At 42.0% G+C, this 26,868-nt stretch overlaps 1 protein-coding gene and 1 long non-coding RNA gene across 2 annotated transcripts in view; one reads left to right on the top strand and one right to left on the bottom strand.

The window, feature by feature from the left end:
- The first annotated feature begins 987 nt into the window (after positions 1-987).
- The window catches only part of polr2b (RNA polymerase II subunit B), a 58,865-nt gene continuing 32,984 nt past the window's right edge, over positions 988-26,868 (top strand). Inside the window, exons 1-9 of the mRNA XM_059965290.1 lie at positions 988-1,143; positions 11,752-11,824; positions 19,409-19,559; positions 19,659-19,771; positions 19,868-20,087; positions 20,716-20,874; positions 21,032-21,196; positions 22,893-23,089; positions 24,320-24,439. Of these exons, the coding sequence (XP_059821273.1) occupies positions 1,119-1,143; positions 11,752-11,824; positions 19,409-19,559; positions 19,659-19,771; positions 19,868-20,087; positions 20,716-20,874; positions 21,032-21,196; positions 22,893-23,089; positions 24,320-24,439 (1,223 nt within the window). The 5' untranslated portion in view covers positions 988-1,118. The remainder of the gene's footprint in view (positions 1,144-11,751; positions 11,825-19,408; positions 19,560-19,658; positions 19,772-19,867; positions 20,088-20,715; positions 20,875-21,031; positions 21,197-22,892; positions 23,090-24,319; positions 24,440-26,868) is intronic.
- On the bottom strand, positions 8,843-11,744 carry LOC132391731 (uncharacterized). The gene is made up of 2 exons (XR_009511336.1): positions 10,110-11,744; positions 8,843-9,913 (listed from the first exon to the last, which is right to left on the bottom strand). It is a non-coding gene; the product is annotated as an uncharacterized LOC132391731 (long non-coding RNA).

The following is a 26,868-nucleotide window of genomic DNA, read 5'->3' on the forward strand; positions in this document are numbered from 1 at the left end:
TAAGAGCTGGAAAGGTGATTGGCGAAAGTGATACAGAAGGGAGAAGGGAAAGGATTATGGGATGGGAGGCCTCGGGAGAAAGAAAGGGGGAGGGGGGCACCAGAGGGAGATGGAGAACAGGCAGAGTGATGGGCAGAGAGAGAGAAAAAAACAAACAACTAAATATGTCAGGGATGGGGTAAAAAGGGGAGGGGCATTAATGGAAGTTAGAGAAGTCAATGTTCATGCCATCAGGTTGGAGGCTACCCAGCCGGTATATAAGGTGTTGTTCCTCCAACCTGAGTGTGGCTTCATCTTGATAGTAGAGGAGGCCATGGATAGACATATCAGAATGGGAATGGGACGTGGAATTATAATGTGTGGCCACTGGGAGATCCTGCTTTCTCTGGCAGACCGAGCGTAGGTACTCTCCACCTCCCCCTTTCTTTCTCCTGAGGCCTTCAGTCCCATGATCCTTTCCCTTCTCCAGCTCTGTATCACTTTCGACAATCACCTTTCCAGCTCTTAGCTTCATCCCAGCCCCTCCGGTCTTCTCCTATCATTTCGCATTTCCCCCTCCCCCCCCCCCCACTACTTTCAAATCTCTTAGTATCTTTCCTTTCAGTTAGTCCTGACGAAGAGTCTTGGCTTGAAACGTCGACGGTGCTTCTCCTTATAGATGCTGCCTGGCCTGCTGTGTTCCACCAACATTTTGTGTTGTTGTTAGCACAAACGAGTTAATTTTTTTTAATGTTTCCTTGCCTTCTCATTAAACCTTATTATGACAACACCTTCTCTCTGAACTTGTTCATCTTCCTCACTTTCAGAGCGCTCTCCACTATCATTTCTAATTCTTTTACTCCCATTGTCTCGGTTTTCATCCATCCGTCCCCTCACTACCTCCACATTCCCTTTACAACCATCCATTTCTCCCCAGGGCCTCTCCGCGCAAAACTTCCTAAATCGCCATCAAACTTTCCCTCCGCCATTGTCACAACAAGAGGCACATGCGTAGTGCCGAGCAGAGGCGAGCGTCCGGCCCCTATCGGCACTTTCAACCCTGTGCCACGCGTCTGGTGAGCGGGTCGGATTCCGCCCCTCTCCGACAGGTCCCGGCAAATTAACATCGCAGTATCAAAATGTACGACCCCGATGAGGCTGAAGGTGAGTGTTGTATTTGACTTCTTAGTCAGTGGCTGTGTTCTGCGTGACGGTGAAGAAAATGGCGCTGCAGCCGGTATTCCGGGCGCCAGAGTGGGCGAGCGGTTAGTTCAGCCGAGGCCTCGCTTGCTGCAGAGGGCACAGGCCGAGCTGATGACGCTATCAGTGGAAAGAAGGATGCAAACATAAGCTGGAGGTCTCTTTGTCCCTGGGTTAGTACTCACTGACCCACAGAAAAACAACATTCTTTCAAATGTGATTTATTTTATATATAACACCATAACATCCCATCTATGACCTTCCAAACAGTTTCACAGTTACTGATATTAAATGCTGGAAGGGGCAGCCACTTTGCGTACCACAAGCTGTCCTTGGTGATATTAATTGAGACGCAAATATTGGCCTTGGCAATAGGGATAACTTCTTTTCTTCAAAATAACGCTGTGTTTGAAGATGTGGACTTTTTTCCTACTTGTGAAAGGATATCTCTAAATGCAGCAGCACTTTAAATACTGGGGTGTGAACCCTGATTTTCATGCTCGCAAATCTGGGATGAGTCTTGAGCCGAGACCTTCTGACGTGGAGTTTATAGAGTGCTGCTGGTTGTCACATGGACAATGAAGAGAAAATTTTTAAATTTTAATTAAGATCCAGTGTGCAATCTGTAGAATAATGTCTAATGTTGAAAATCAAAATAACTGGAGTCTGACAATCTGAAGTAAAGGCTGTGGAGACATTCAACAAGTCAGACTGTCTTGGCAAGAAACAGTTATAGTTGATTACATTTTGTAAATTAGTTACATAAATTTTGTTAGCTGTGGCTTGAAGTTTCTGGCTTAAAACTCCTTTCTTGAGATTTGGGCTCTAATGCAAGGAGAACTGGTTAAATATTTGGAATCAAGGGCCAAAAGTATATCTTGAAGTTCATCCAAGAAATTGATAAAGCTTCATAAAATTTGCAATCTTTATTTGTGCTGCTGCCTTGTAGGTCATTCTAGCACCATCTTCTTTATGAAGTGCTAGTTAAACTACCTTTCCCTTTCTCATTTATATTTGTATTACTGTCCTGTTGTGTTAAAACGTTAAGAAATCTGAACATGCTTCAACTTAGAACCCTAAATCTATCATAGTTGATACACTTACACCTGTGTCAGCATTCATTGCAGCAGTATATATATGATATAAAACCAAATACTGTATACATTTTTCACCCTGGCTACTCTTTCCTCCTGTCAGAATGCTCATGGTGAAATACATGCATGGCTCCACACTTAAACATCTCGATACAGGTGGCATTTCTAAAAGTGCTAGCATTAGATTTGGTTGTATATTCTGTACTACATCAAATCAATGATATATTCGATTAGTGATAGACGAAACACATTCTCAACATGAGCCCTGAAATATAGTTTCAGAGTCAAAAGGTACAGCACAGAAATGGGTCCTTCAGTCCATTGTCATAGTTCTAGTGCATTTTATTTTGTACAGTAGGTATAATTTACATAATCGATAAAGTAACAGTATTTTTGCATGAGATTTAAGATTTTGTCTGAATTTTTAGAACAACGGATCTATTTGCTTAAGCACATTTATAATCTATTATTTTTAATTTCTCCAATTTTGGCAACCACTAGAAATATCCAAAGCATATATGGATGTGCTTGCAGGATGTTTGGGACATTTTAAAGAGGCTTACATTTGTGGGAGAGAATGATGATAATAAAGAAAATTATGAAAACAAGCAAGAGGTGAATAAGCACAAAAGATTCTGCAGATGCTGTAAAACAAAAAATGCTGGAGGAATTCAGCAAGTCCAGTAGCATCTATGGAGGGGAATAAAAAGTCAATGGTTTGGGTTGAGACCCTTCATCATAGAGTCATAGAAATGTACAGCACAGAGACAGGTCCTTTGGCCCATTTAGTCCATGCTGATCCATTTAAACCACCTACTCCTATCGGCCTGCACTGAGGCCATGGTCCTTCATGCCCCTATCATTGAGATACCAATTTAAACTTAAACATTGGAATCAAGCTTGTGTACCACTTGTGGTGGCAGCTCATTCCCCACTCTTGCAAACCTCTGAATGAAGATGCTTCCCTTAAACCTCACCTTTCATTCTTATCCCATGATCTCTGGTTGTAGTCTCACCCAACCTTGGTGGAAAAAGCCTATTTGCATTTACCCTTGTACCCTTCTTAATTTTGTATACCCCTATCAAATCTCCCCTCGATTTTCTGTTCTGCCTATACAATGTTTCCTTATTACTCAGGACTTCCAGTCTTGGCAACATCCTTAAAAATTTTCTCTGTTCTCTTTCAACCATATGTACATCTTTTTTCTGTAGGTAGATAATCAGAAAAGCTCACAATACTCCAAATAAGGCCTTATCAATATCTTCTACAATTTCAACATAGCATCCCATCTCCTATACTCAATACTTTGATTTACGAAGGCCAATATGCCAAAAACTTTCTTTATGACCCTATCTCCCTGTGATGCCAATTAATTAGGGATTTGTATTCATATATCCCTTTGTTCTGCAGCACTCCCAGTGCCCTACTGTTCACTGTTCACCTTCCCTGGTTGGTCCTACCAATGTGCAACAACTCAGACTTATTTGTATTAAATTCCATCTGCCATGTTTCAGCCCATTTTTTTCAGCTGGTCCAGAACCTGCTGCAAGCCAAGATGGTCTTCCTCATTGTCCACTCCACCCCCTATCTTGGTATCATCTGCAAATTTGCTGATCCAGTCAACCACATTCTCATCTTTATCAGAGATCTGGATGATAAACAACAATGGACCCAGCACTCCACTAATCACAGGCATCCCATTAGGGAGGCAACCATCTACTTTGCCTTCTCTCACAAAGCCAACGTATAATCCAATTTACACAACACATACAAAATCCTGGTGGAACAAAGCAGGCCAGGCAGCATCTATAAGGAGAAGCGCTGTCGACGATTTGGACCGAGACCCTTTGTCAGGACATCAGTATAATCCAATTTACTATCTTATTTTTAATGCCGAGCAACTGAATCGTCCTGACGGCCTCCTGTGCAGGACTTTGTTAAGTGCCTTGCTGCAACCCATGTAGACAACATCCACTGCTTTGCCTTCATCAACTTTCCTGGTATCTTCCTCAAAAAATGATATAAGATTAGGTATAGATGATTTACCATGTACAAAGCAATGCTGACTATCCCCAATCAGTCCATGTCTATTCAAATACTTGTGTATCTGACCCCTTAGAATACCTTCCAATAACTTTGTTTTGACTGATGTCAGGCTTACTGGCCTATAATTTCCTGGTTTATTTTCAGATCCTTTCTTAAACAGTGGAACATCATTGGTTATTCTCCAATACTCCAGTACCTTACCTGTCGCTAAGGATGATTTAACAATCTCTGCTAGGGCTCTGGTAATTTCTGTACTTGCCTCACACAGGGTCCAAGAGAAGACCTTTTCAGGCCCTGGGGATTTATCCACTCTAATTTTCCTCAAGGCAGCAAGCACCTCCTTTATAATCTCTATAAGGTCCATGAAATTGATGCTGCTTTGCCTGATAGACTTCATGTCAATCCCCTAAGTAAATACAGATGCAAAATATTCATTTAAGATCTCTCCATTTGCTTTGGATCCATGCATGGATTACTATTCTGATCTCCTAGAGCACCAATTTTGTCTGCTAGGGCAAACTTGTGCCTTCTTTTAGCCCTCCTGATTTCTTTCTTAAGTGTTCTCTTGCATTTCTGAAACTCCATAACCACCTCATTTGTCCCTATCTGCCTTTATCTGCTATGCATCTTTTTTTTCTTAACCAGCCCCTAAATATCCCTTGAGAACCAAGATTCCCTGCTATCTTTACCTTTAATTCTGACAGGCAAATGTAGGTTTTGCACTCTCAAAATCTCCCCTTTGCGTGAAAACAGCCTGCTCCAATCCACACTTGGCAGATCATTTCTGATATCGTCAAAATTGGCCTTTCTCCACTTTAGAATCTCAACCTGTGCACCAGACCTATCTTTTTGCATACTTACTTCAAAAGTAGTGGCATTTTGATCACAATGGCAAATTGTTCTCCTTTTCAAACTTCTGTCACCAACCTAATTCCAGGCATTGATCCATGCCCTGAGCTCATTTGTCTTTCCTATGATACTTCTTGCATTGAAATATATGCAGCTCAGGACAACAGTCACACCATGCTCAACCTTTTGATTCCTGACTTTGAGGTGTTACGAACACCTTCTCCACAACCTCTCCAGTAACTTCTGGCACTCTAGTTCCCATCTCCCTGCAACTCTAGCTTAAACCCACTGTACATCATTAACAAACCTTCTCACTAGACTATTAGTACCCCTCCAGTTCAGGTGCAAACTGTCCCTTCTGTACAGGTTCCACCTTCCCTGGAAGAGAGTCCAATGAGCCAAAAATCTGAAGTCCTCCCTCCTACACCAACTCCTTAGCCATGTGTTAATCTGTATAATCTTTTTTTTGGCCTCACTTGCACATGGCACAAATAACAATCCTGAGGTCATAACTTTGGAGGTCCTGTCCTCTAAATTTATGCCTAATGCACCCGGGAGGGAACATCCCATCCAGGGTCTCGTTTTGTGCCTTGTCTGTTCCCCTAACTAACAAATCCCCTAAACAGATGCGTCTGTATTTATTCCGGATATGGACAGAGTCTATAGAAGTGAGGCAAAATGCTATCAACTTTGTGGACCTGTACACATTACAGAGGAGGAGGTGTTTGTTATACTGAGGCAAATCAGGGTGGATAAATTCCCAAGGTGTTTTCTCAGACCCTACAAGAGGCAAGTGCAAGAATTGCTGGGGCCCTAGTAGAGAGATTTAAATCATCCTTAATGACAGGAGAGGTTACAGAGGATTGGGGGATAGCTTGTGTTGTTCCATTGTTTAAAAAAGGGTTCTAAACATAAACTGGGAAATTATAGGCTGGTGAGTCTGACATCAGTTATGGGAAAGTTATTGGAAACTATTCTAAGGGACTGGAAATATTTGGATAGATGTGGACTGACTAAGGATGGTCAGCATGCCTTTGAGTGTGGTAGATCATGTCTCACCAGTCTTACAGAGCTTTTTGAGGAAGTTACCAGGAAAAGTTGATGAAGGCAAAGTAGTAGATACTGTCTACATGAACTTTGGCAAGGCATTTGACAAGGTCCCGCGTGGGAGGTAGGTCAAGAAGGTTCAGTTGCTTGGCATTCAAGATGAGGTAGTAAATTTTATTAGACGTTGGCTTTGTGGGAGAAGCTGGAGAGTGGCAGTAAATGGTTACTACTCTGATTGAAGGCCTGTGACTTGTGGAGTGCCACATGGATGGTTGCTCTGTCATTTGTTGTTTGTCATCTGTATCTGTGATCTGGATAACACACAGAAAATGCTGGAGGAATTCAGAAGACCAAGCAGCATCTACAGAAAAGAGTGTAGTTGATGTTTCAGACAAAGACCCTTCATCAGGACTGGAGAAAAATGATTAGAAGTTTGGGGGTAGGGGGAGAGGAAGAAACACATGGTAATAGGTGGAACTAGGAAGGGGGGTGGGTAAAGTAAGGAGCTTGGAAGTTGATTGGTGAAGGAGATACAGGGCTGGAGAAGGGGGAATCTGATAGGAGAGGACAGAAGGCCTTGGAAGGGTGAGGAGCACCAGAGAGTGCAGGCAAGGAGATGAGGTGAGAGAGGGGAATGGGGTGGGGGGGGGGGAGGAATTACCAGAAGTTCGAGAAATTGATGTTCATGCCATCAGGTTGGAGGCTACTCAGTTAGAATATAAAGTGTTGCTCCTCCAGCCTGAATATGGCCTTATTGTGACAGTAGAGGAGGCCATGGATGGACATGTCAGAATGGGAATGGGAAGTGGAATTAAAATGTGTGGCCACTGGGAGATCCCTCTTTTTTTGGTGGATGGAGTATAGTTGCTCAGCGAAGCTGTTTCCCAATCTACATTGGGTCTCAGCGATATACAGGTGGCCACACCTGGAGTACCAGATTCAGCAGATGACCCCAGCAGACTTTCAGGTGAAATATCACCTCACCTGGAAGAACTGTTTGGGGCTCTGAATGGTAGCGAGGGAGGAGATGTAGGGGTGAATGTAGCACTTGTCCTGCTTGCAAGGATAAGTGCCAGGAGGGAGATCAGCGGGGAGGGATGAATGGGCAAGGGAATTTCAAGGTGCAATCCTGTGGAAAGCAGAAAGCATGGGGGGAGGGTCGGGAAGGGAAGATGTGCTTGGTGGTGGGATCCTGTTGGAGATGGTGGGAGTTACAGAAAATTGTGTGCTGGGCGCAGAGGCTGATGGGTAGTAGGTGAGGACAAGAGGAACCCTATCCCTGGTGGAGTGATTGCATTGGTTCTGTTTCCTGCACCCATGCGGAGCTTGTCAGCTTCGTCAACTTTCTCTTCACAATCTACACCTCGGACTTCAACTACAACACAGAGTCTTGCCATTTTCATAAGTTTTTTGATGACTCTGCCGTATTTGGATGCATCAGCAAGGGAGATGAGGCTGAATACAGGACTACAGTGAGAAATTTTGTCACATGGTGCGACCAGAATCATCTGCAGCTTAATGTGAAAAAGTGGTGGTGGACCTGAGGAGGACTAAGGCACTGGTGACCCCTGTTTCCATCCAAGGGGTCAGTGTGGACATAGTAGAGGATTACAAATACCGAGGGATACGAATGGACAATAAACTGGACTGGTCAAAGAACACTGAGGCTGCCTACAAGAAGGGTCAGAGCTGTCTCTATTTCCTGAGGTCCTTTAACATCTGCTGGACGATGCTGAGGATGTTCTATGAGGCTGTGGTGGCCAGTGCTATCATGTTTGCTGTTGTGTGGTGGGGCAGCAGGCTGAGGGTAGCAGACACCAATAGAATCAACAAACTCATTCGTAAGGCCAGTGATGTTGTGGGGTGGAACTGGACTCTGACGGTGGTATCTGAAAAGAGGATGCTGTCCAAGTTACATGCCATCTTGGACAATGACTCCCATCCACTTCATAATGTACTGGTTAGGCACAGGAGTACATTCAGCCAGAGACTCATTCCACTGAGATGTAACACTGAGCATCATAGGAAGTCATTCCTAACTGTGGCCATCAAAATTTACAACTCCTCCCTCGGAGTATCAGACACCCTGAGCCAATAGGCTGGTCCTGGACTTATTTCCACTGGTCATGATTAACTTAATATTATTTAATTATTTATGGTTTTATATTGCTATATTTCTTCACTATTCTTGGTTGGTGCGGCTGTAACGAAACCCAATTTCCCTTGGGATCAATAAAGTATGTCTGTCTGTCAACTTTGCCTCTAGCTTCCACCTTGCCCTCAAATTTACCTGGTCTGCATTGCCCTCCCCTTTTTTGACCTCTCTGTCTCCATCAGCTTATCTTCTGATGTCTACTATAAACCCACTGACCCTCATAGCTACCTTGACCGTTCCTCTTCCCACCCTTTGCATGTAAAAATGCCATTCCTTTCTTTCATTTCCTCCGTCTCCACCACATCTGCTCTCAGGATGAGGCTTTTCATTCCAGGATGAAGGAGATGTCATCCTCCTTCAAAGAAAGGGGCTTCCCTTCTTCCACCATCAATGCTGCCCTCAACTGCACCTCTTCCATTTTGTGCATGTCTATCCACACCCCATCGTTCTGCCACCCCATCAGCCTCTGCATCCAAGTCAAGTCACTTTTATTGTCATTTCGACCATAACTGCTGGTATAGTACATAGTAAAAATGAGACAATGTTTTTCAGGACCATGGTGTTACATGGCACAGTACAAAAACTAGACTGAACTATGTAGAAAAAAAACAAACAACACAGAGAAAGCTACACTAGACTACAGACCTGCACAGGACTGCATAAAGTGCACAAAAACAGTGCAGACATTACAATAATAATAAACAGGACAATAGTGCAAGGTGTCAGTCCAGGCTTCGGGTATTGAGGAGTCTGATAGCTTGGGGAAGAAACTGTTACATCATCTGGTCGTGAGAGCCCGAATGCTTTGGAGTCTTTTCCCAGACAGCAGGAGGGAGAAGAGATTGTATGAGGGGTGCATGGAGTCCTTCATAATGCTGTTTCCTTTGTGGATGCAGCGTGTAGTGTAAATGTCCATGATGGCGGGAAGAGAGACCCTGATGATCTTCTCAGCTGACCTCACTATCCACTGCAGGGTCTTGCGATCCAAGATGGTGCAATTTCCGAACCAGGCAGTGATGCAGCTGCTCAGGATGCTCTCAATATAACCCCTGTAGAATGTGATGAGGAGGGGGTGGGAGATGGACTTTCCTCAGCCTTCACAGAAAGTAGAGATGCTGCTGGGCTTTCTTTGCTATGGAGCTGGTGTTGAGGGACCAGGTGAGATTCTTCGTCAGTTGAACACCAAGAAATTTGGTGCTCTTTACGATTTCTACCGAGGAGCCATCGATGCTCAGTGGGGAGTGGTTGCTTCATGCCCTCCTGAAGTTAACAACCATCTCTTTTGTTTTGTTCACATTCAGAGACAGGTTGTTGGCTCTGCACAGTCCATTAGCCGCTGCACCTCCTCTCTGTAAGCTGATTCGTCGTTCTTGCTGATGAGACCCACCATGGTCCAGCACATAATTCTCTGTAACTTTCACCATCTCCAACAGGATCCCACCACCAAGCACATCTTTCACTTTCCACTTCAGCCCCTTCATTTCCATTATATTGTTCACTTTTTTATTTCTTCATTTTAATTGGTTTATGATTGTCCTGGTACTGAGGTACAGGAAAATTTTGTTAAACATGACATTCAGACAGATCATTCCAGACACAAGTACATCAAGATAATATAAACAATAACAGGAAAACAATAACAGAATGCAGAAGATAATGTTACAGAGAAACTGCAGTGCAAGTAGGTAGGTAAGGTGCAAGAACCATGACAAGATAGGTTATGAGATCAGGAGTTTACCTTTATTGTCAAGAGTTCCATTCAAGAGTTTTAGAACACAGGTTTCCCCTGCTATTCGAAGGTAGAGCATTCCTATGAAATAAGCCAGAATGTCGTAAAGTGAACAAGCAATTACCATTTATTTATATGGGAAAAATTTGTGAGCATTTGCAGACCCAAAAACTAACCTACCAAGTCATGCCAAATAACACGTAAAACCTATCTGATAAATACACAGCCTATATAAAGTAAAAATGCTTTTCTGCAATTATTGCGGCACTGTCCACCGTAGCGAAAATTTCACGCAAACGGTCTTGGCAGCACTCGCGGCAAAAACACACGGCGCAAGCGCTCTCGGCAGAAGCAGTCTTTCCAGTAACCTTTAAGCTATGAAGCTGCTAAATCATATGAAATAACATAAAAATACATAGCCTGTATAAAGTAGAAATAATGTACGTTCAGTGTAGTTTTGGGAAGACAGCGAGCACACTGATGATGGTGTGTTAGGCTGAGTTGTCGGAGGTTAGGGTGGTGGGACACTGGGTTGTCACCTCATTGTCGTCTGTTTCCATCAGGGCAGGCAGGTCACCTTCTTCTGTGTCTGCCTGCCTCAATGTCGAAGGTCGAGGTTTGTTGTCTGCTGTGATGTGGAGGGCTTGAGAGACGACAGTATGCTTGACTGCTTAGCCTCGTGCATTTTTCTATCATACAGTTCTTTGTAAGCATTCACACCATCCTGCAAATATGCCTTAAACTTACGTACCCTTTCAAAGTTAAAGTCATATTTTTCTGCAATAGTTGCAGCAGTGTCAATCGCAGCAAAAATCTCACGCAATTGCTTCATGTTCAGTTCCTGGGCGACTTCACTTTCGGGCTGTTTGCTACTGCGTTCGGCTTCAATTGTTACCCTTTCCTCTTCATTAGCTCTTCATATCTCAGTTCTTGGTCATGGGATGCCAAAACCTCTTCAACATCATCTTCATCAACTTCCACAAACCCTTAGCCAAATTCACTATATCCTTACTTTGTTCATCACAAAACGCTTTATTATGTCTAGTGTTACGCTAAGTGTAACACCCTTACGCGCTTTTTTAGGCTTTTCTGATACCTTAGAATTCATCTTGATAATGGATGCACAAAATAAACGGACATAAAGCACACATGCTCACAGGCACGTGTTTAAGCAATGCCGGCTAGAATGCTGTTCTGGGGGAGGAGATTGGCTGCTCGGCGTGTGCGCTGCCTTTTCTCGTAACAGTGAAAACACCTTCTGTTAGCGAAAACAGGCAACTAATGTAGGTCTTTCGTAACAACGTGGTGTCGTAAAGCGAACATTCAAAAAACAGGAGACACCTGTAGCGGGAAAGAAGTTGTCCTTGAGCCCTGTGGTAGTTTTCAAGTTACTGTATATTCCACCAATGAATTACCAGGATGTTGGCTGCTTTCCTGAGATAGTGGGACAGAAGCAATGTTGGGCAGGTTGCCTGGCATATCATGCATGCTATTTCTCCTATCTCTCAGAATTAGCAAAATGTAACATTTTGTGTTTATCTCTGAACCATCTGTTACTTCTGAAATTATAATAGGAATTGTTTTGTTTTTTTTCTTGAAAGCAGTACATTAATAAAGAACATCATGCTCATTGTTTCTACTTGATTTTTAGATACCCAATATGATGAGGATGATGATGAAATCACTCCTGATTTGTGGCAGGAGGCCTGTTGGATTGTTATCAGGTAAAGATATGTTCACTTGAACTTGGACAAAAAAAGTTAGAAAATAATAATTTTCATTTTAAGATAATTTAAAGACGTGAAATTCAGAAAATGGAGGTTATTTGCAGACTTCGATTTTCATTGCTTGCGATACCTTAAATCAAGAAGACAGAAAATGGGAAAACATGAGGAAATCTGCAGATGCTGGGAATTCAAACAACACACACAAAATGCTGGTGGGACACAGCAGGCCAGGCAGCATCTATAAGGAGGAGCACTGTTGATGTTTCAGGCCGAGACCCTTCGTCAGGACTAACTGAAAGGAAAGATAGTAAGAGATTTGAAAGTATTGGGGGGAAGGGGTTAATGCGAAATGATAGGAGAAGATTGGAGGGGGTGGGATGAAGCTAAGAGCTGGAAAGGTGATTGGCAAAAGTGATACAGAGCTGGAAAAGGGAAAGGATCATGGGATGGGAAGCCTCGGGAGAAAGAAAGGAGGGGAGCACCAGAGGGAGATGGAGAACAGGCAGAGTGATGGGCAGAGAGAGAGAAAAAAAAACAAACAACAAATTATGTTAGGGATGGGGTAAGAAGCGGAGGAGGAGGGGCATTAACAGAAGTTAGAGAAGTCAATGTTCATGCCATCAGGTTGGAGGCTACCCAGCCAGCATATAAGGTGTTGTTCCTCCAACCTGAGTTTGGATTCATTTTGACAGCAGAGGAGGCCATGGATAGACATATCAGAATGGGAATGGGATGTGGAATTAAAATGTGTGGCCAGTGGGAGATCCTGCTTTCTCTGGTGTGCAGAGTGTAGGTGTTCAGCGAAACGGTCTCCCAGTCTGCGTCGGATCTCACCAATATATAAAAGGCCACACCGGGAGCACTGGACGCAGTATACCACACCAGCCGACTCACAGGTGAAGTGTCGCCTCACCTGGAAGGACAGTCTGGGGCCCTGAATGGTGGTGAGGGAGGAAGTGTAAGGGCAGGTGTAGCACTTGTTCTGCTTACAAGGGTAAGTGCCAGGAGGGAGATCGGTGGGAAGGGATGGGGACGAGTGGACAAGGGAGTTGCGTAGGGAGCAATCCCTGCGGAAAGCAGAAGTAGGGGGGAGGGAAAGATGTGCTTGTTAGTAGGATCCCGTTGGAAGTTACGGAGAATTATATGTTGGACCTGGAGGCTGGTGGGTGGTAGGTGAGCTCAAGGGGAACCCTATCCCGAGTGGGGTGGTGAGCGGATGGGGTTAGGGCAGATGTGCGGGAAATGGGAGAGATGCGTTTGAGAGCAGAGTTGATGGTGGAAGAAGGGAAGCCCCTTTGTTTAAAAAAGGAAGACATCTCCTTTGTCCTGGAATGAAAAGCCTCATGCTGAGAGCAGATGCAGAGGAGACAGGAATTGTGAGAAGGGATAGCATTTTTGCAAGAGACAGGGTGGGAAAAGGAATATTCCAGGAAGCTGTGAGAGTCTGTAGGCTTATAATCGATATCAGTAGATAAGCTGTCTCCAGAAATTGAGACAGAAAGATCAAGAAAGGGGAGGGAGGTGTCAGAAATAGACCAGGTAAATTTGAGGGCAAGGTGAAAGTTGGAGCCAAAGTTAATGAAGTCAACGAGCTCAACATGCATGCAGGAGGCAGCGCCAATGCAGTCGTTGATGTAGTGAAGGAAAAGAGGGGGACGAATACCCGTACAGACTGTTCCACAAAGCCAACAAAATGGCAGGCATAACTGGGACCCATGTGGGTGCACATGGCTATACCCTTGGTTTGGAGGAAGTGGAAGGAGCCAAAGGAGAAATTATTGAGAGTTAAGAACTAATTCCGCTAGATGGAGGAGAGTGGTGGTAGAGGGGAATTGGTTAGGTCTGGAATCCAAAAAGAAGCTAAGAGCTTTGAGACCGTCCGGGTGGGAGATGGAGGTATATAAGGACTGGACGTCCATGGTGAAAATAGGCGGTGGGGGCCAGGGAACTTAAAATCATTGAAAAAATTCAAAGCGTGAGAAGTGTCACGAACATAGGTGGGAAGAGATTGAACAAGGGGGGGGATAAGACAGTGTCAAGATATGCAGAAATGAGTTCGGTGGGGCAGGACCAAGCTGAGACAATAGGTCTACCTGGACAGGCAGGTTTGTGGATCTTGAGTCAGAGGTAGAAACGGGAAGTGCGGGATGTGGGAACTATGAAGTTGGTGGTAGTGGATGGGAGATCCCCAGAGCTGATAAGGTTGGTGATGGTATAGGAGACAATGGCCTGGTGCTCCTTAGTGGGTTCATGATCAAGGGGTAAATAAGAGGAGGTATCAGGGAGTTGTTGCTGTGCCTCGGCCAGGTAGAGGTCAGTACGCCAGACAACAACAGCTGCCCCCTTATCAGCAGGTTTTATAGTGAGGTTGGGATTGGTGTGGAGGGAGTGGAGAGCAGAGCATTCGGAAGGAGTGAGGTTGGAATTGGAACAGAGTGTGGTGAAGTTGAGACAGTTGATGTCCCGTTGGCAAAGCAATAACGAGATCCAGAACAGGCAGAAGACCAGAATGGGGTGTTCATGAAGAGGAGGAGGGTTGAAGACGGGAGAAGGGGTCATCGGTGGGGGTTGGAGAGCCCTTGCCAAAGAAGTAAGCTCAAAGACAGAGCAGGCAGAAGAAGAGTTTGGCGTCATGGCGTAAGCGGATCTCACTGAGGTGTGGGTGAAGGGGGACAAAGGTGAGGCCCTTACTGAGGTCAGAGCACTCTGCCTCATAGAGTTGAAGGTCAGAGGGAATGGTAAAGACCCAGCACGGATGAGAGATGGGATCAGAGGGGGGAGGGAGGCTGGTAGTGCCAGTGGAGAGGGAAGGGTTGGGGTGAGAGGAAGATGGAGCCTCTGAGGGCCCAGGAGCTGACGATGGGATCTGAGAGAGAGGGGATTGCAGAGTAGTTGTGGGGGAAGGGGAGACGGGAGTCACAATCGCAGTACGTGAAGACCCAGCCTGGAGTTCAAGGGTGGAGTCGCAGTCGGTGGTTGCGCAATCGCTTTGAAGCTGTCCACTGTTGTTGGAACCCGCGTTGATGGTGCTCGTGTCCGGGTTTTCAATATGCCCTGAGTTGCTGGGGCAGCTGAGATCGACGGCCGAGGCCAATACATGGTCGTTGGAACCCGCGGTGATGGTGCTGGAGTCCGGGTTTTGAATATACCCTGGGTTGTCATTGATGGTGCTGGAATGGACAGAAAATGGGAATTGGTGTTTACAATTTTGTAGATAGATGCTGTATTTTGTTTGTATATGGAAATTACTGTTTATTACAGTATGCAGGTTCTAAATATTTGCAGATTCACAGTGTCCACCATAAATCTAGAGATTCGTTATTAATGGCTGCCTTGGTAGCTTGAAGTTCACATAGGACATAGAACAGTCCAGCATGGGACAGCTCCTTCAGGCCAAGATGTGCTTAACCTACTCCAAGATCAATCCAAGAGCCTCCTAAATCTCCCTAATGTATTCATCCTTTCCACCCTCACCCGTCAGTGCATTCCATGCACTTACCATTCTCCATGGAGTGGGGAACAGACCCTACTTCTGACACCCCTCCCCCCAGATTTTCCTCCAGTAACCTTGAAATTTTCATCCTGGGGAAAGAGGTGTTGATTGTGCTCTCTATACCTCCTATCATCTTGTATATCTCTATCAAGTCAACTTTCATCCTCCTTTGCTCCAAAAAGAAAAGCCTTAGCTTGCTCAACCTTCCCTCATAAAGAATGATCTCTAATTGAAGCCACATAGGAAATCTTTCTGTGCCCTCTATAAGACTTCTACATGCTTCCTATAGTAAAACAACCAGACTGAGGACAATATTTCAAGTGTGGTCTAACCCAAGATCTTGCTGTTCCTCCACATTGCTAAGAATCTTGGACTCTGCCTTCAAGTCTGAACTTTCAGAGTGCGTCAGTTCACACTTTTCTGGATTGAACTCCGTCTGTTGCTCTCAGCCCAGCTCTGCATCCTGTCTAAATGTCCTGTTGTGACTTATGACAACCTTCTACACTATCCACAGCTCCAGCAACCTTTGTGTTCATGGCATTATAGAGCATACAGCACACAGGTGCTTTGGCCCATCTAGTCCATACTAAACTATTATTATTCTGCCTAGTCCCATCTCAATGCACCTGGACCATAGCCTTCGTATCCCTCCCATCCATATATTTATCTTTAACTTCTCAAATGTTGAAATTGAGCTCACATCCAGCAATTCTGCTGACAGCTTGTTTCACACACTTGAGTGAAGAAGTTCCTCATATTCCCTTTAAGCATTTCACCTTTCATCTTTGCCCATGACCTTTCATTTTTGTCTCACCCAATCTCAGTGGAGAAAAGCCTGCTTGCGTTTACCCTATATACAGTTGCAGGAAAAAGTTTGCGAACCCTTTGCAATTACCTCGTTTTCTGCATTAATCACTCATAAAATGTGGTCTGATGTTCATCTAAGGTTTTTTCTTATGTTGGACAGATGAACAGAGACCTTAGCAACTTTCAGAGTTTTCTGCAGGTCTTTTGCTGTTACCCTTGGGTTCTTTTTCACCTCCTTCAGCATTGCACATTGTGCTTTTGGTGTGATCTTTGCAGGACAGCCTAGGGAGAGTGGCAACAGTACTGAGTTTCCTCCATTTGTAGACAATTTCTCTTACTATGGACTGATGAATACTCAGATCTTCAGAAATGCTTTTGTAGTCTTTTCTAGCTTCATGCATCTCTACAATAATTCTTCTAACATTCTCTGAAAGTTGTTTTGATTGAGGCATGGTGCACATAAATAGGTATTTCTTGAGAAGAGCAGGCTCTTGTCAGTAACCTGACTGTCTTTTATAGGGCAGGGTACCTCTACAATCCATACCTCCAGTCGCACCTCATTGATTGGAACACCTGACTCTACAAATAGCTTTTGTAGAAGGCATTATCCCAAAGGTTCTCATACTTTATTTGAACCTAGACTGTTATTGTGTAAATGGTGTACTTAGTATTAATGAATACAAGTGTTTGTGTGTTACTATTTTAGGCAGATTGTGTTTGTCTATCATTGTGACTTAGATGAAGATCAGACCACATTTTATGAGTAATTAATGCAGAAAGCCAGATAATTCCAGTGTTCACAAACTTTTTCTTGCAACTGTAAAATTCTCAGGGTTGTTCCTCTTTCTTTGCTTAAACAGAGGACCGACATCTGACATCTTCCAATCTTCTGATACTATTCCTTTGGCCAGTGAGGATGTAAAGGTCATCTGCAAAGGTGCAACAATTTCTTCCCTTGCTTCCTGTCGTAACATGGGTTACATCCCATCTGGCCCTGGGGAATTATCTGTCCTTATTTTTTTTCAAAAGTTATAGTATTTCCTCTTTCTGGAAGTCAACATTTTTGAGCATATAGCCTGTTCTACACTGTCCTCATATTTGTCAAGGACCCTGCCACTGGTGAAATGGACCTTTCAGCAGCTATATTACTATCCCTAGCTAATAATGCTACTTCCACACCTCTTTAACCTCCATCCCTATCCCTTTTGAAACATCTAAACACAAGAACATCCAGCAGCCATTCTTGCCCATGTGACAGTCAAGTCTCTTTAATGGCATTGAAGTTCCATATACTGATCCATGCTCACACATGAAATCAAGAAAATGGGAATTAATGTTTCTAATCTTGTATTTGCAGTATTTTAGATATTAAATCTGATACTAACCTGCTCTCAGATGGGCTCAAATTTAATCTTCAAATTAAGTATAATCTCAGATGGGTGGATTTCCCAGGCGTCAGAGGGCCAGCAGTTAGAACTGCTAGATCCAGCAGTCTTTACATTTAATTGCTGTTGCCCCTTTCTCCTCAAATTTTTTGATCCTTCCACCTCTCACTTGTTATGGTCTGATGCTAAAGATATTAGTGTCAGAATGACTGACACTAATTTGATTGCAATGCACACAGTGTGTTGAAGGTGCTCAGCAGGCCAGGCAGCATCCATGGTTGGGAATAAACAGTTAACGTTTTGGGCCAAGCCTATTCATCAGGACCAGAAAGGAAGGGGGAAGAAGTCAGAATAAGGTGGATAGAGGAGAGGAGGAGGAAGTACAAGGTAGTAGTTGATAGTTGAAACCAGAAGAGGGGAAGAAGGGTGAAGTAAAGAGCAGGGAAGTTGATGGGTGGAAGAGAGGGCTGGAGAAAGGAGAATCTAATAGGAGAGGATAGAAGACCATAGAAGAAAGGAAAGGGGAGAGGGGGAAAGCACTGGAGGGAGGTGATGGGCAGATAAGAAGAGAAGGTGTGAGAGGGAAGCAAGAATGGGGAATTGTGAAGGAGAGGTGGGGGGTGTAATTACCAGAGTTTGAGAAATCTTATGTTCAGGTTGGAGGCTACCTAGATGGAATACAACTTTCCAGCTCCTTACTTCACCCCCTCCCCCTCTCCTGGTTTCACATATCACCTGTAACCTTATATATACTTCAGCTCCCCCTCCCCCCACCTTATTCTGTCTGACTCGCCCTTTCTTTCTAGTCCTGATGAAACGTCTCGACCTGAAATGTTGACTGTTTATTCCCATCCATGGATGCTGTCTGACTTGCTGAGCTCCTCTAGCGCATTGTGTGTATTGCTCTGGATTTCCAGCATCCGCGGTACCTCTTGTGTCTACTAATTTAACAGTATTTGAAAGAAGCTGCAAACATGCTTGACAAGAATTTGAAGTGGATAATATGTTACCCTGAAAAAAATCGTTTATGTTCTTTTAAAGACATTGAAGACATTGAACCTACTAAAATAGACTACTTGTCAGTCTCATTTTGGAAATGGAGATGTCTTGATGTTTATGAAAACAACATAGTTCTTTGAGCACAAGACTTCTGAACTTGTGATCCTATCTTTTTTAACATGTTAAATACATTGAATTATTGCATGAATTCTGGACTTTGTGGTATATTTCTAGAGGTCTAGGAGCACCTTGATCAGAAAAATATTTGGTTATGTTAGACAGCTGTTCGGGAAGTCATTTGTGGTGTGGAAAATGAAGGGATTGCATGTTGTATTTAGGAAGAGAATCACTGGTGTCACTGCCTGGAGAGAAGGATTTTCTAAAATCCATATTATTTACTGGGAATATGTTTTAAAAAATCATAGTCTTGTCTTTGCAATGCATCTTTTGGATGCTATTGCAGGTTGGTGTTTCTTTTCAGCGCTGTCTGTAAGGAGTTTGTTCGTTCTCCCCATGACCGCGTAGGTTTCCTGAGGGTGCTCCAAATTTCTCCTACAGTCCAAAGACATACCAGTTAGTAGGTTAATTGGTCATTGTAGGTTGTCCTGTGATGAGGCTAGTGCTTAAATAGTTGTTGGGCGGCATAACTCATTGGGCCAGAAGGACCTGTTCTATGCTGTATCTCTAAATAACCAAAATATAAATGAGAAGACTGTACCTACTTAGATAAACTCAAAAGAGGAAGTTTTTGAACAGGTGTCTTAAACCAGGAAGGATTGAATTTTGCCTAATTATTTGGCCACTAGGTGAGTTAGGACCTAATGGTTTGGTCCTTATAACGCAAGTATGCTTTCCAAGATACTTAACGTGCAATGTTCTTGAATATTTGTTTCTCAGTTCCTATTTTGATGAAAAGGGTTTGGTTCGACAACAGTTGGACTCATTTGATGAATTCATACAAATGTCAGTACAGAGAATTGTGGAAGATGCTCCACCAATAGATCTCCAAGCTGAAGCTCAACATACAAGTGGGGAAGTGGAAGAACCGGTAAAAATCCCCACTTACTCTCACCGACCAGAAAATTCAGTTCTATTTTTAGCTGTTGAGTTGCATTTTTGTTTTACATGTTATGTTTCTTTGTTCCAGCCCAGGTTTTTATTAAAATTTGAGCAGATTTATTTATCCAAACCAACTCATTGGGAAAGGGATGGAGCACCATCTCCAATGATGCCAAATGAAGCCAGACTGCGAAACCTTACGTAAGTTTCCTTGGAGGGTATATAGACACAAATTTAATTTTTAAACTTTATGTACAAAAGAAAGGATTTGGTATGTTTCATTGTCTTGCTTTATAGGTATTCAGCTCCTCTCTATGTGGATATAACAAAGACAGTGATTAAGGAGGGGGAGGAGCAAATACAAACACAACATCAGAAGACATTTATTGGAAAAATTCCTATAATGCTTCGGTCCACCTATTGTCTTCTTAGTGGCTTGACAGATCGTGATCTCTGTGAGCTCAATGAATGCCCTCTAGACCCTGGTGGTTATTTCATCATCAATGGATCAGAAAAGGTATAGAACATGCTATGAAGTCTAAATATACAGAGAAGTAGAAATTGTTTTCAGATGTTCAGTATGTGTTAGTTTAATATCTGCATGAGTTTTAATTAGAAAGCTAACCACAGTGCTTTTGTAATTAATTTTTTATATAATGTGAAACTCCTTTATGATTATTGGTTAATTGTTTATTCTTCCTGATAGAAGTTGAGAACTAGGAAACAATGTTATTTATGGAAGAGGTTGAACAAACTTGGATTATTTTCCCTGCATCGTCAGAGGCTGAGGGGCAATTTAACAAAATAAAATTGAGAAGTGTTGATAGGATAGATAGGCAGGTCTTTTTCAAAGGATGGAAATGTCAAGTACTAGGAGCCATTCCTTTGTGTAGGAAGGAGCAACTTTAAAGGAATTGGTCAAGGCAAGTTTTTTTAAAACAGTGATAGGTCATCGTGGAAGAACCAGAAAAGACAGCAAAATTCGATATTCATAAGACAGACTCATGAACAAGCAAAGAACAGAAGATATGGACTGTGTACAGTTGGGATTAGTTTAGATGTACATCTTGTTTGGTGCAAATATGGTAAACTGAAAGACCTGTTCTTATGCTGTACTACTATGTTCTACTTTGAAATTTTTCTAGGTTCTGATTGCACAAGAAAAAATGGCAACAAACACTGTTTATGTGTTTGCAAAGAAAGATTCTAAATATGCATACACAGGAGAGTGTCGATCCTGTCTAGAAAATTCATCTCGTCCCACAAGTACCATCTGGGTCAGCATGCTAGCAAGAGGAGGACAAGTAGGTCTTTGCATTCACCTTATGCTTTTTTCCTTTCCTTTGAACACTGATCTTGTTTATGAGAACTGTGGTTAACTTATTTGGCATTCACTAAAAATTAAGTCTACAACAAATTTTACTTGCTTCTATCCTTAATTACATGTGGTTTTCTCTTCAGGGTGTACGAAAAAGTGCAATAGGCCAAAGAATAGTTGCCACTCTACCATATATCAGACAAGAAGTTCCCATAATAATTGTGTTTCGAGCTTTAGGATTTGTCTCTGATAGAGACATTCTGGAACACATTATTTATGATTTTGATGATCCAGAAATGATGGAAATGGTGAGTTTCTATTTAATGAAATTTTTTTTGATTCTTCTGCAGTTCTTCTTAATTTGCTCAATGAAATGTGTTTTTGTTTAGTTTCTACTTTTAGAATTTTAAGTCAAATTTCAGACAATGCCATGTTGATCTACTAAAATCTGAACTTGTGAATAAACAGCTGTTTAGGTCTTGAAAGTGATGCTATATTTTCTTCCTTTTCCCATTTTAATATTTTTCCAGCATATTGTTTCGGTGCTACATATGATAAATAACATTTCAGTTTCTCTTGAATCTGCTATATTATTGAAAGAATCACCCTTTCCACTTTTACATTCAAGTACTTTACCCTACTAACAACTGCATGGAATGCAGCCATTTGGCCCGTCAGGTTTATGTTGGTTCCCAACAAACCAGTCCCATTATCCTCTTTTTACTTCCTTGCAACCTTCTAACACATTTTCTCTCACATGCCTATCAGCTTCTCTTTGGTGGTTTTTTTTTGCCTCTTAGCAAGTAATTTACATAGATCATCAGACCTACTAACTCATCTTTGCAATTTGAGAGGGAACTGAAGCACGTGGGCAAGATGTGCAAGCTCTACACACATAGTATCTGTGGTTGGGACTGAACCTAGATCTGTGGATCGTTGAGGCCTTATTTTGCTCCTTGTGCTTTCTTCCCCTATCTTGAGATACCTCTGTCAGCCTATACACAGTGTTTAAATCAATATTTCTCTCTGTTCTTAATTTCACTATTTTCCTATTCTTGTATTTCACCCATCGGGTAAACTCTGGTATTGTACTTAGAGATTACCTTGAGATCAGTCAGTTTTACCAATGCAATTCTTACTTTTCATGGTCTATACAAAAAAAGGATGTTACTAATTGCAGACTGAAACCCTAAGCTTTCAGCGACTTTATTCATAGGGATTTGTGAAAGAACTGCACTTTTCCTATTGTTTCTCATCAAAGAAGTATTTGTTTAAATTTGCAACTGCATTATTTGATTGAGTTTTTTTTTAATTAAAGTAAATGGCTATGGAAGCACCTCAGGCAGATTTGCCGTTGATCAATGGTCAGCCATCATTTTAGACATCACAAAAATTACATATTTCAAGATTCAAGATTATTTAATGTCATTTCCAGGAATCAAGTGTAGAGGAAAATGAAATAATAGTTATTCTGGATCTGATGTAGCACAAAAAAACACAGTAAGATAAAGAACACAATTTAAAAAAAACCTCAAATATAAATATATATTAGGTAGCTTCTGTACATTGATTGTACGTCAATAAAGTGATGCTAGGCACAGGAGTGTCTGTACATAAAGTGATTCTGACAGGAAATGATGATGTGATGGTGGGGTGGGCTAGCGGATAGAGGTGTTAATCAGCCTTACTACTTGGGGGAAGTAACTTTTTGAGTCTGGTGGTCCTGGCATGGATGCTACATAGCCTCTTTCCTGATGGGTAAGGTCCATGAGTAGGGTTGGTGGGATACTTCATGATGTTATTGGCCATTTTCCGACATCTTTCTGTATATCTTTACCATGAGAAATGTTTTTTATAAAATACTAAGTGAATGAAAAATCTGGGAATCTTGTTAAGAGTAGTCTTGTTAAAAGCTTATCTAGGTTTAGTTGCTTTAAGTAGTTATAACCAGGCATATGTATTTTGTACTTCCTCATGATTATAATTCTAGAGTTTTTATTGCAGGTAAAACCTTCTCTGGATGAAGCATTTGTTATCCAGGAACAAAATGTTGCTTTGAATTTCATTGGTTCAAGAGGTGCAAAACCTGGTGTAACAAAAGAGAAGAGAATTAAATATGCGAAAGAAATTCTGCAGAAAGAAGTACTTCCGCATGTTGGAGTCAGTGACTTCTGTGAGACCAAAAAAGCTTATTTCTTGGGGTATGTTTATTAAGCATGTAAGAGAATTATTGTGTATTTAAAAAAAGATTTTTGGTAAAGTTATGTTGGATAAGGACTGGCTGGAAAACGTTATTCATTCGTGTTGTTCAGAGAAAGTTGCTCATTAATGTGGATTCACAGTTAGCAAATGTGTTCCAACTGATAACCTGATGCATCAACGGAGGTGCATTAGTGCTGGGTGTAGTTTGGTGCAGTTTTTTTTATGTTCAATTTATTCGGGAGCAAGGCCATCATTTATTGACCATCTCTAATTAATATTGAAGATGGTAATGAGTCGCCATCTTGAAACACTGCAGTCTTCCTGGTGTTGGTACTTTTTTCAGTATGAGCTAATGAAGGACCAGCAATGTATTTTGTAGATGGTATATATTGCAGCCACTGTGCATTAGGGTGGAAGATGAAATGAATTTTTAGTGTGTCTTCATCAGACAGGCTGCTTTGTCCTGTATGGTGTTGAATATTGAGAGTTGACAATTGTGGAGGATGTGCTCATCTAGGCAAGTGGAAAGTATTTCATCATGGTTCTCATTTGTGCTTTGTCTACAATAGAAAGGTCTCTGAATGTCAAGAGGTGAGTAGCTCACTGAAGGATGCCCAGTCTCTTGACTCTTTATAGCCATGGTATTTAAATGGCTGGTCCAGTTGAGTTTCTAGTCGGTGATGCCTGGGGTTATTGATAGTGGGGGACTTGGTGATGATAATGCCATTGAATGGCTAGGACAGGTGGTTAGAATTACAAGGCTGAAGTTACAAAGGATGCTTGAGATGTGCAATTGTGCTTTCAATTGAAAAGCAGATAACTGCACACAGTGGAAATCTGAAATAAAATCAATGTTCTCCATATGTTGTGATGTTAATAGGCTTCTAAAAGAAAAACAGTTTTATGTTTCAGGTCTATGGTCTTTCATCAAAACTGGAAAGTAAGCAACCATTTTAATTTTTCTGGTTCTGATGAAGGGCCATTGTCCTGAAACATTACTTTGATTCCCTCTCAGCAAATGTGCTTTTAATTGGGTTTAGGAACTCAAGTTGGTGCTCTTTTCAGAAATTTGAGTAATGCTTGAGAGGAGGCTATGTAAAGGTGCTGCACATTTTGTGTACATTTAACTTAAAAAAAGATGTGCGATTTACTTTCTTTGTATTATCATAATAATGGTTGTAACCCATTACTGTTTGTTCAAAAACAAATTCAAATTTTCTTTGATTCAGTTACATGGTGCATAGATTGCTGTTAGCCGCTTTAGGCCGAAGAGAATTGGATGACAGAGATCACTATGGGAACAAAAGACTGGATTTGGCTGGACCGTTGCTTGCTTTCCTCTTCAGAGGGTAAGGAAAGATTTGCAGTATAGTTCTATTTTGTTGTATGCAGTTAAACCAGACTTGGTGTCCTAATGATTTTTTTTTACCATTTTTCCTCCTATCTTGCTGTTGGGAGGCTGTGTAGGGAAAAGAGCAGTTTATAAAGAATTTCTTCAAACATGCCAAAGGCATCTGCAGAAATGACCGCAATGTTTCCTGCTTTTAACTGCAGGCTAGATGCTTGTTGGATAGAAATGTTCACTAACTTGCTCCCTGGGCTGAAGAAGTTATATAGGAATAAAAGTTGAGCAATTTATAGCCATACTCGTGGAAGTGTAGCAGATTTAATTGACAGATCCCTTATAGAAGCTTTCAAAAGTCTAAGGGGAATTGACAGGGCAGATACTGAGTGATTTCACACCCATTGGGGGATATCTGGAAGTAGGGAGCAAATTTTAAAAAGAATGGTCATGTATTCTAGATAAATTAAGAGAGTTTTTTTTCCCTTTTTGAATTGTGAATCTTAAGAAATCTGTACACCTGACACTGGGAAGTCAGATTCATTGAGTATGTTGAAGGTGGGTTAAATCATTCATCTCTTACCTTTTCACCTACTGATGTATGTGACGACTGGGAAATCAGGCTTTCTGTGGATTAAAAGTTATAAAACTGGTCCTGGAAATATTTGAAGGGCAATTGCTTCTCCTACAAGCAAATTGATACCAGGTTCCTCATTCCTATGTTAAAACTGGAAGTAGACATGTATACAAGGTGTATTGAGTGCTTTGTATAACTGTACAGGCATTTGGGCACACAATGTGCCGAACCTTTAACCTGGGTTCCACAGACCTCTTGCTTAATAGTGTTGATTCATAGCATAAAAAGGTTGGGAACCTCTAGTCTAGATACTTTATTGAACACAAGGGAAATTACAGTGTCACAGTAGCATTACAAGTGCACAGATATACAAATATGAGACGAGAAGTAATAAAAAATAAAAAATAAGTTACCTCAAACAGTCTATAGGTTAACTCATTATGGAGCCTAATGCTGAGGGTAAGAATGACCTCGTAGCACACTTTGGCAGCGCAGTTATCTTGGTCTGTTACTAAAAGTGCTCCTCTGTTCAGCCATGGTGGCATACAGAGGGTGAGAAATGTTGGCCAGAATTGCCAGGATTTTTCGTAGGGTCCTTTGTTCTACCATAGTGTTAATGCTATTGCCCCAACACATCACCCTATAGACGCCACTGCATACCTGGTTTTCTGCATTAATAGCTCATAAAATGTGGTCTTATTTTCATCTAAGTCACAATAATAGACAAACAGGACCTACCTAAACTAATAAGAATTACTTCTTGTCAGTAATGAGTACACCATTTAAACAATCACAGTCTAAGTTCAACAAAGTATGTGATCTTCTAGGGCAATGTTTTCTAGAAATGCTATTTTAAGTCTGGTTTTCTAGTCAATGAGATAAGATTGGAGGTGTGGGTGGTAGAGATCCTTGCCTTATTTTAAAGATCCTTGCCCTATTTTAAAGATAAAGAGGCACAAAAAGTCAGGTTACTGACAGAGCCTGTGCTCTTCTCAAGAAAGGTCTGTTTATGTGCACCATGGCTCAATCAAAACAACTTTCAGAAGACCTTAGAAGAATTATTGTAGAGATGCACGAAGCTAGAAAAGGTTACAAAATGTATTTCTAAAGACCTGAGTGTTCGTCAGTCTACAGTAAAAGAAAATTGTCTACAAATGTAGGAAATTCAGTACTGTTGCCACTCTCCCCATCTTGGCAGCCTGCAAAGATCACACCAAGAGCACAATGTTCAATGCTGAAGAAGGTGAAATAGAACCACAGGATACCAGCAAAAGACCTGCAGAAGTCTCTAGAATTTGCTAAAGTCTCTGTTCATGTATCCACAACAAGAAAAAGACTGAACAAGAATGATGTTCTTGGAAGGATACCATGGTGGAAACCACAGCTGACAAAAAAAAACACCGCTGCACATCTCAAGTTTGCAAAGGACCACTTGGATGTTCTGCAATGCTTCTGGGGCAATGTTCTGTGGACAGATGGGACAAAAGTTGAAGCTTTGATACACATTGCTATGTTTGGAGGAAAAAGGGCACTGCACACCAACACTAAAACCTCATCCCAACTGTGAAGCATGGTGGAAGGAACTTCATGGTTTTGGGGTTGCATTGCTGCCTCTGGGCCTGGACAGCTCTCAATCATCGATTGCATCAAGACATTTTACAGACGACTGTCAGGGTAGCAGTCTGTCATCTGAAGGTTAATAGAAATTAGATGATGCAACAAGACAACGATCTGAAAGACAAAACTAAATGAACCACAGATGATTTAAAGAAGAAAATTTGTGTTTTCAAATAGCCAAGTCAGAGTGCAGACCTTAACCCAAATGAGATGCTGTGGCATATCTTGAAGAGGGTTGTTCA

Source organism: Hypanus sabinus, chromosome 3 (assembly GCF_030144855.1).
Source record: "Hypanus sabinus isolate sHypSab1 chromosome 3, sHypSab1.hap1, whole genome shotgun sequence".
Classification (NCBI taxonomy): Eukaryota; Metazoa; Chordata; class Chondrichthyes; order Myliobatiformes; family Dasyatidae; genus Hypanus; species Hypanus sabinus.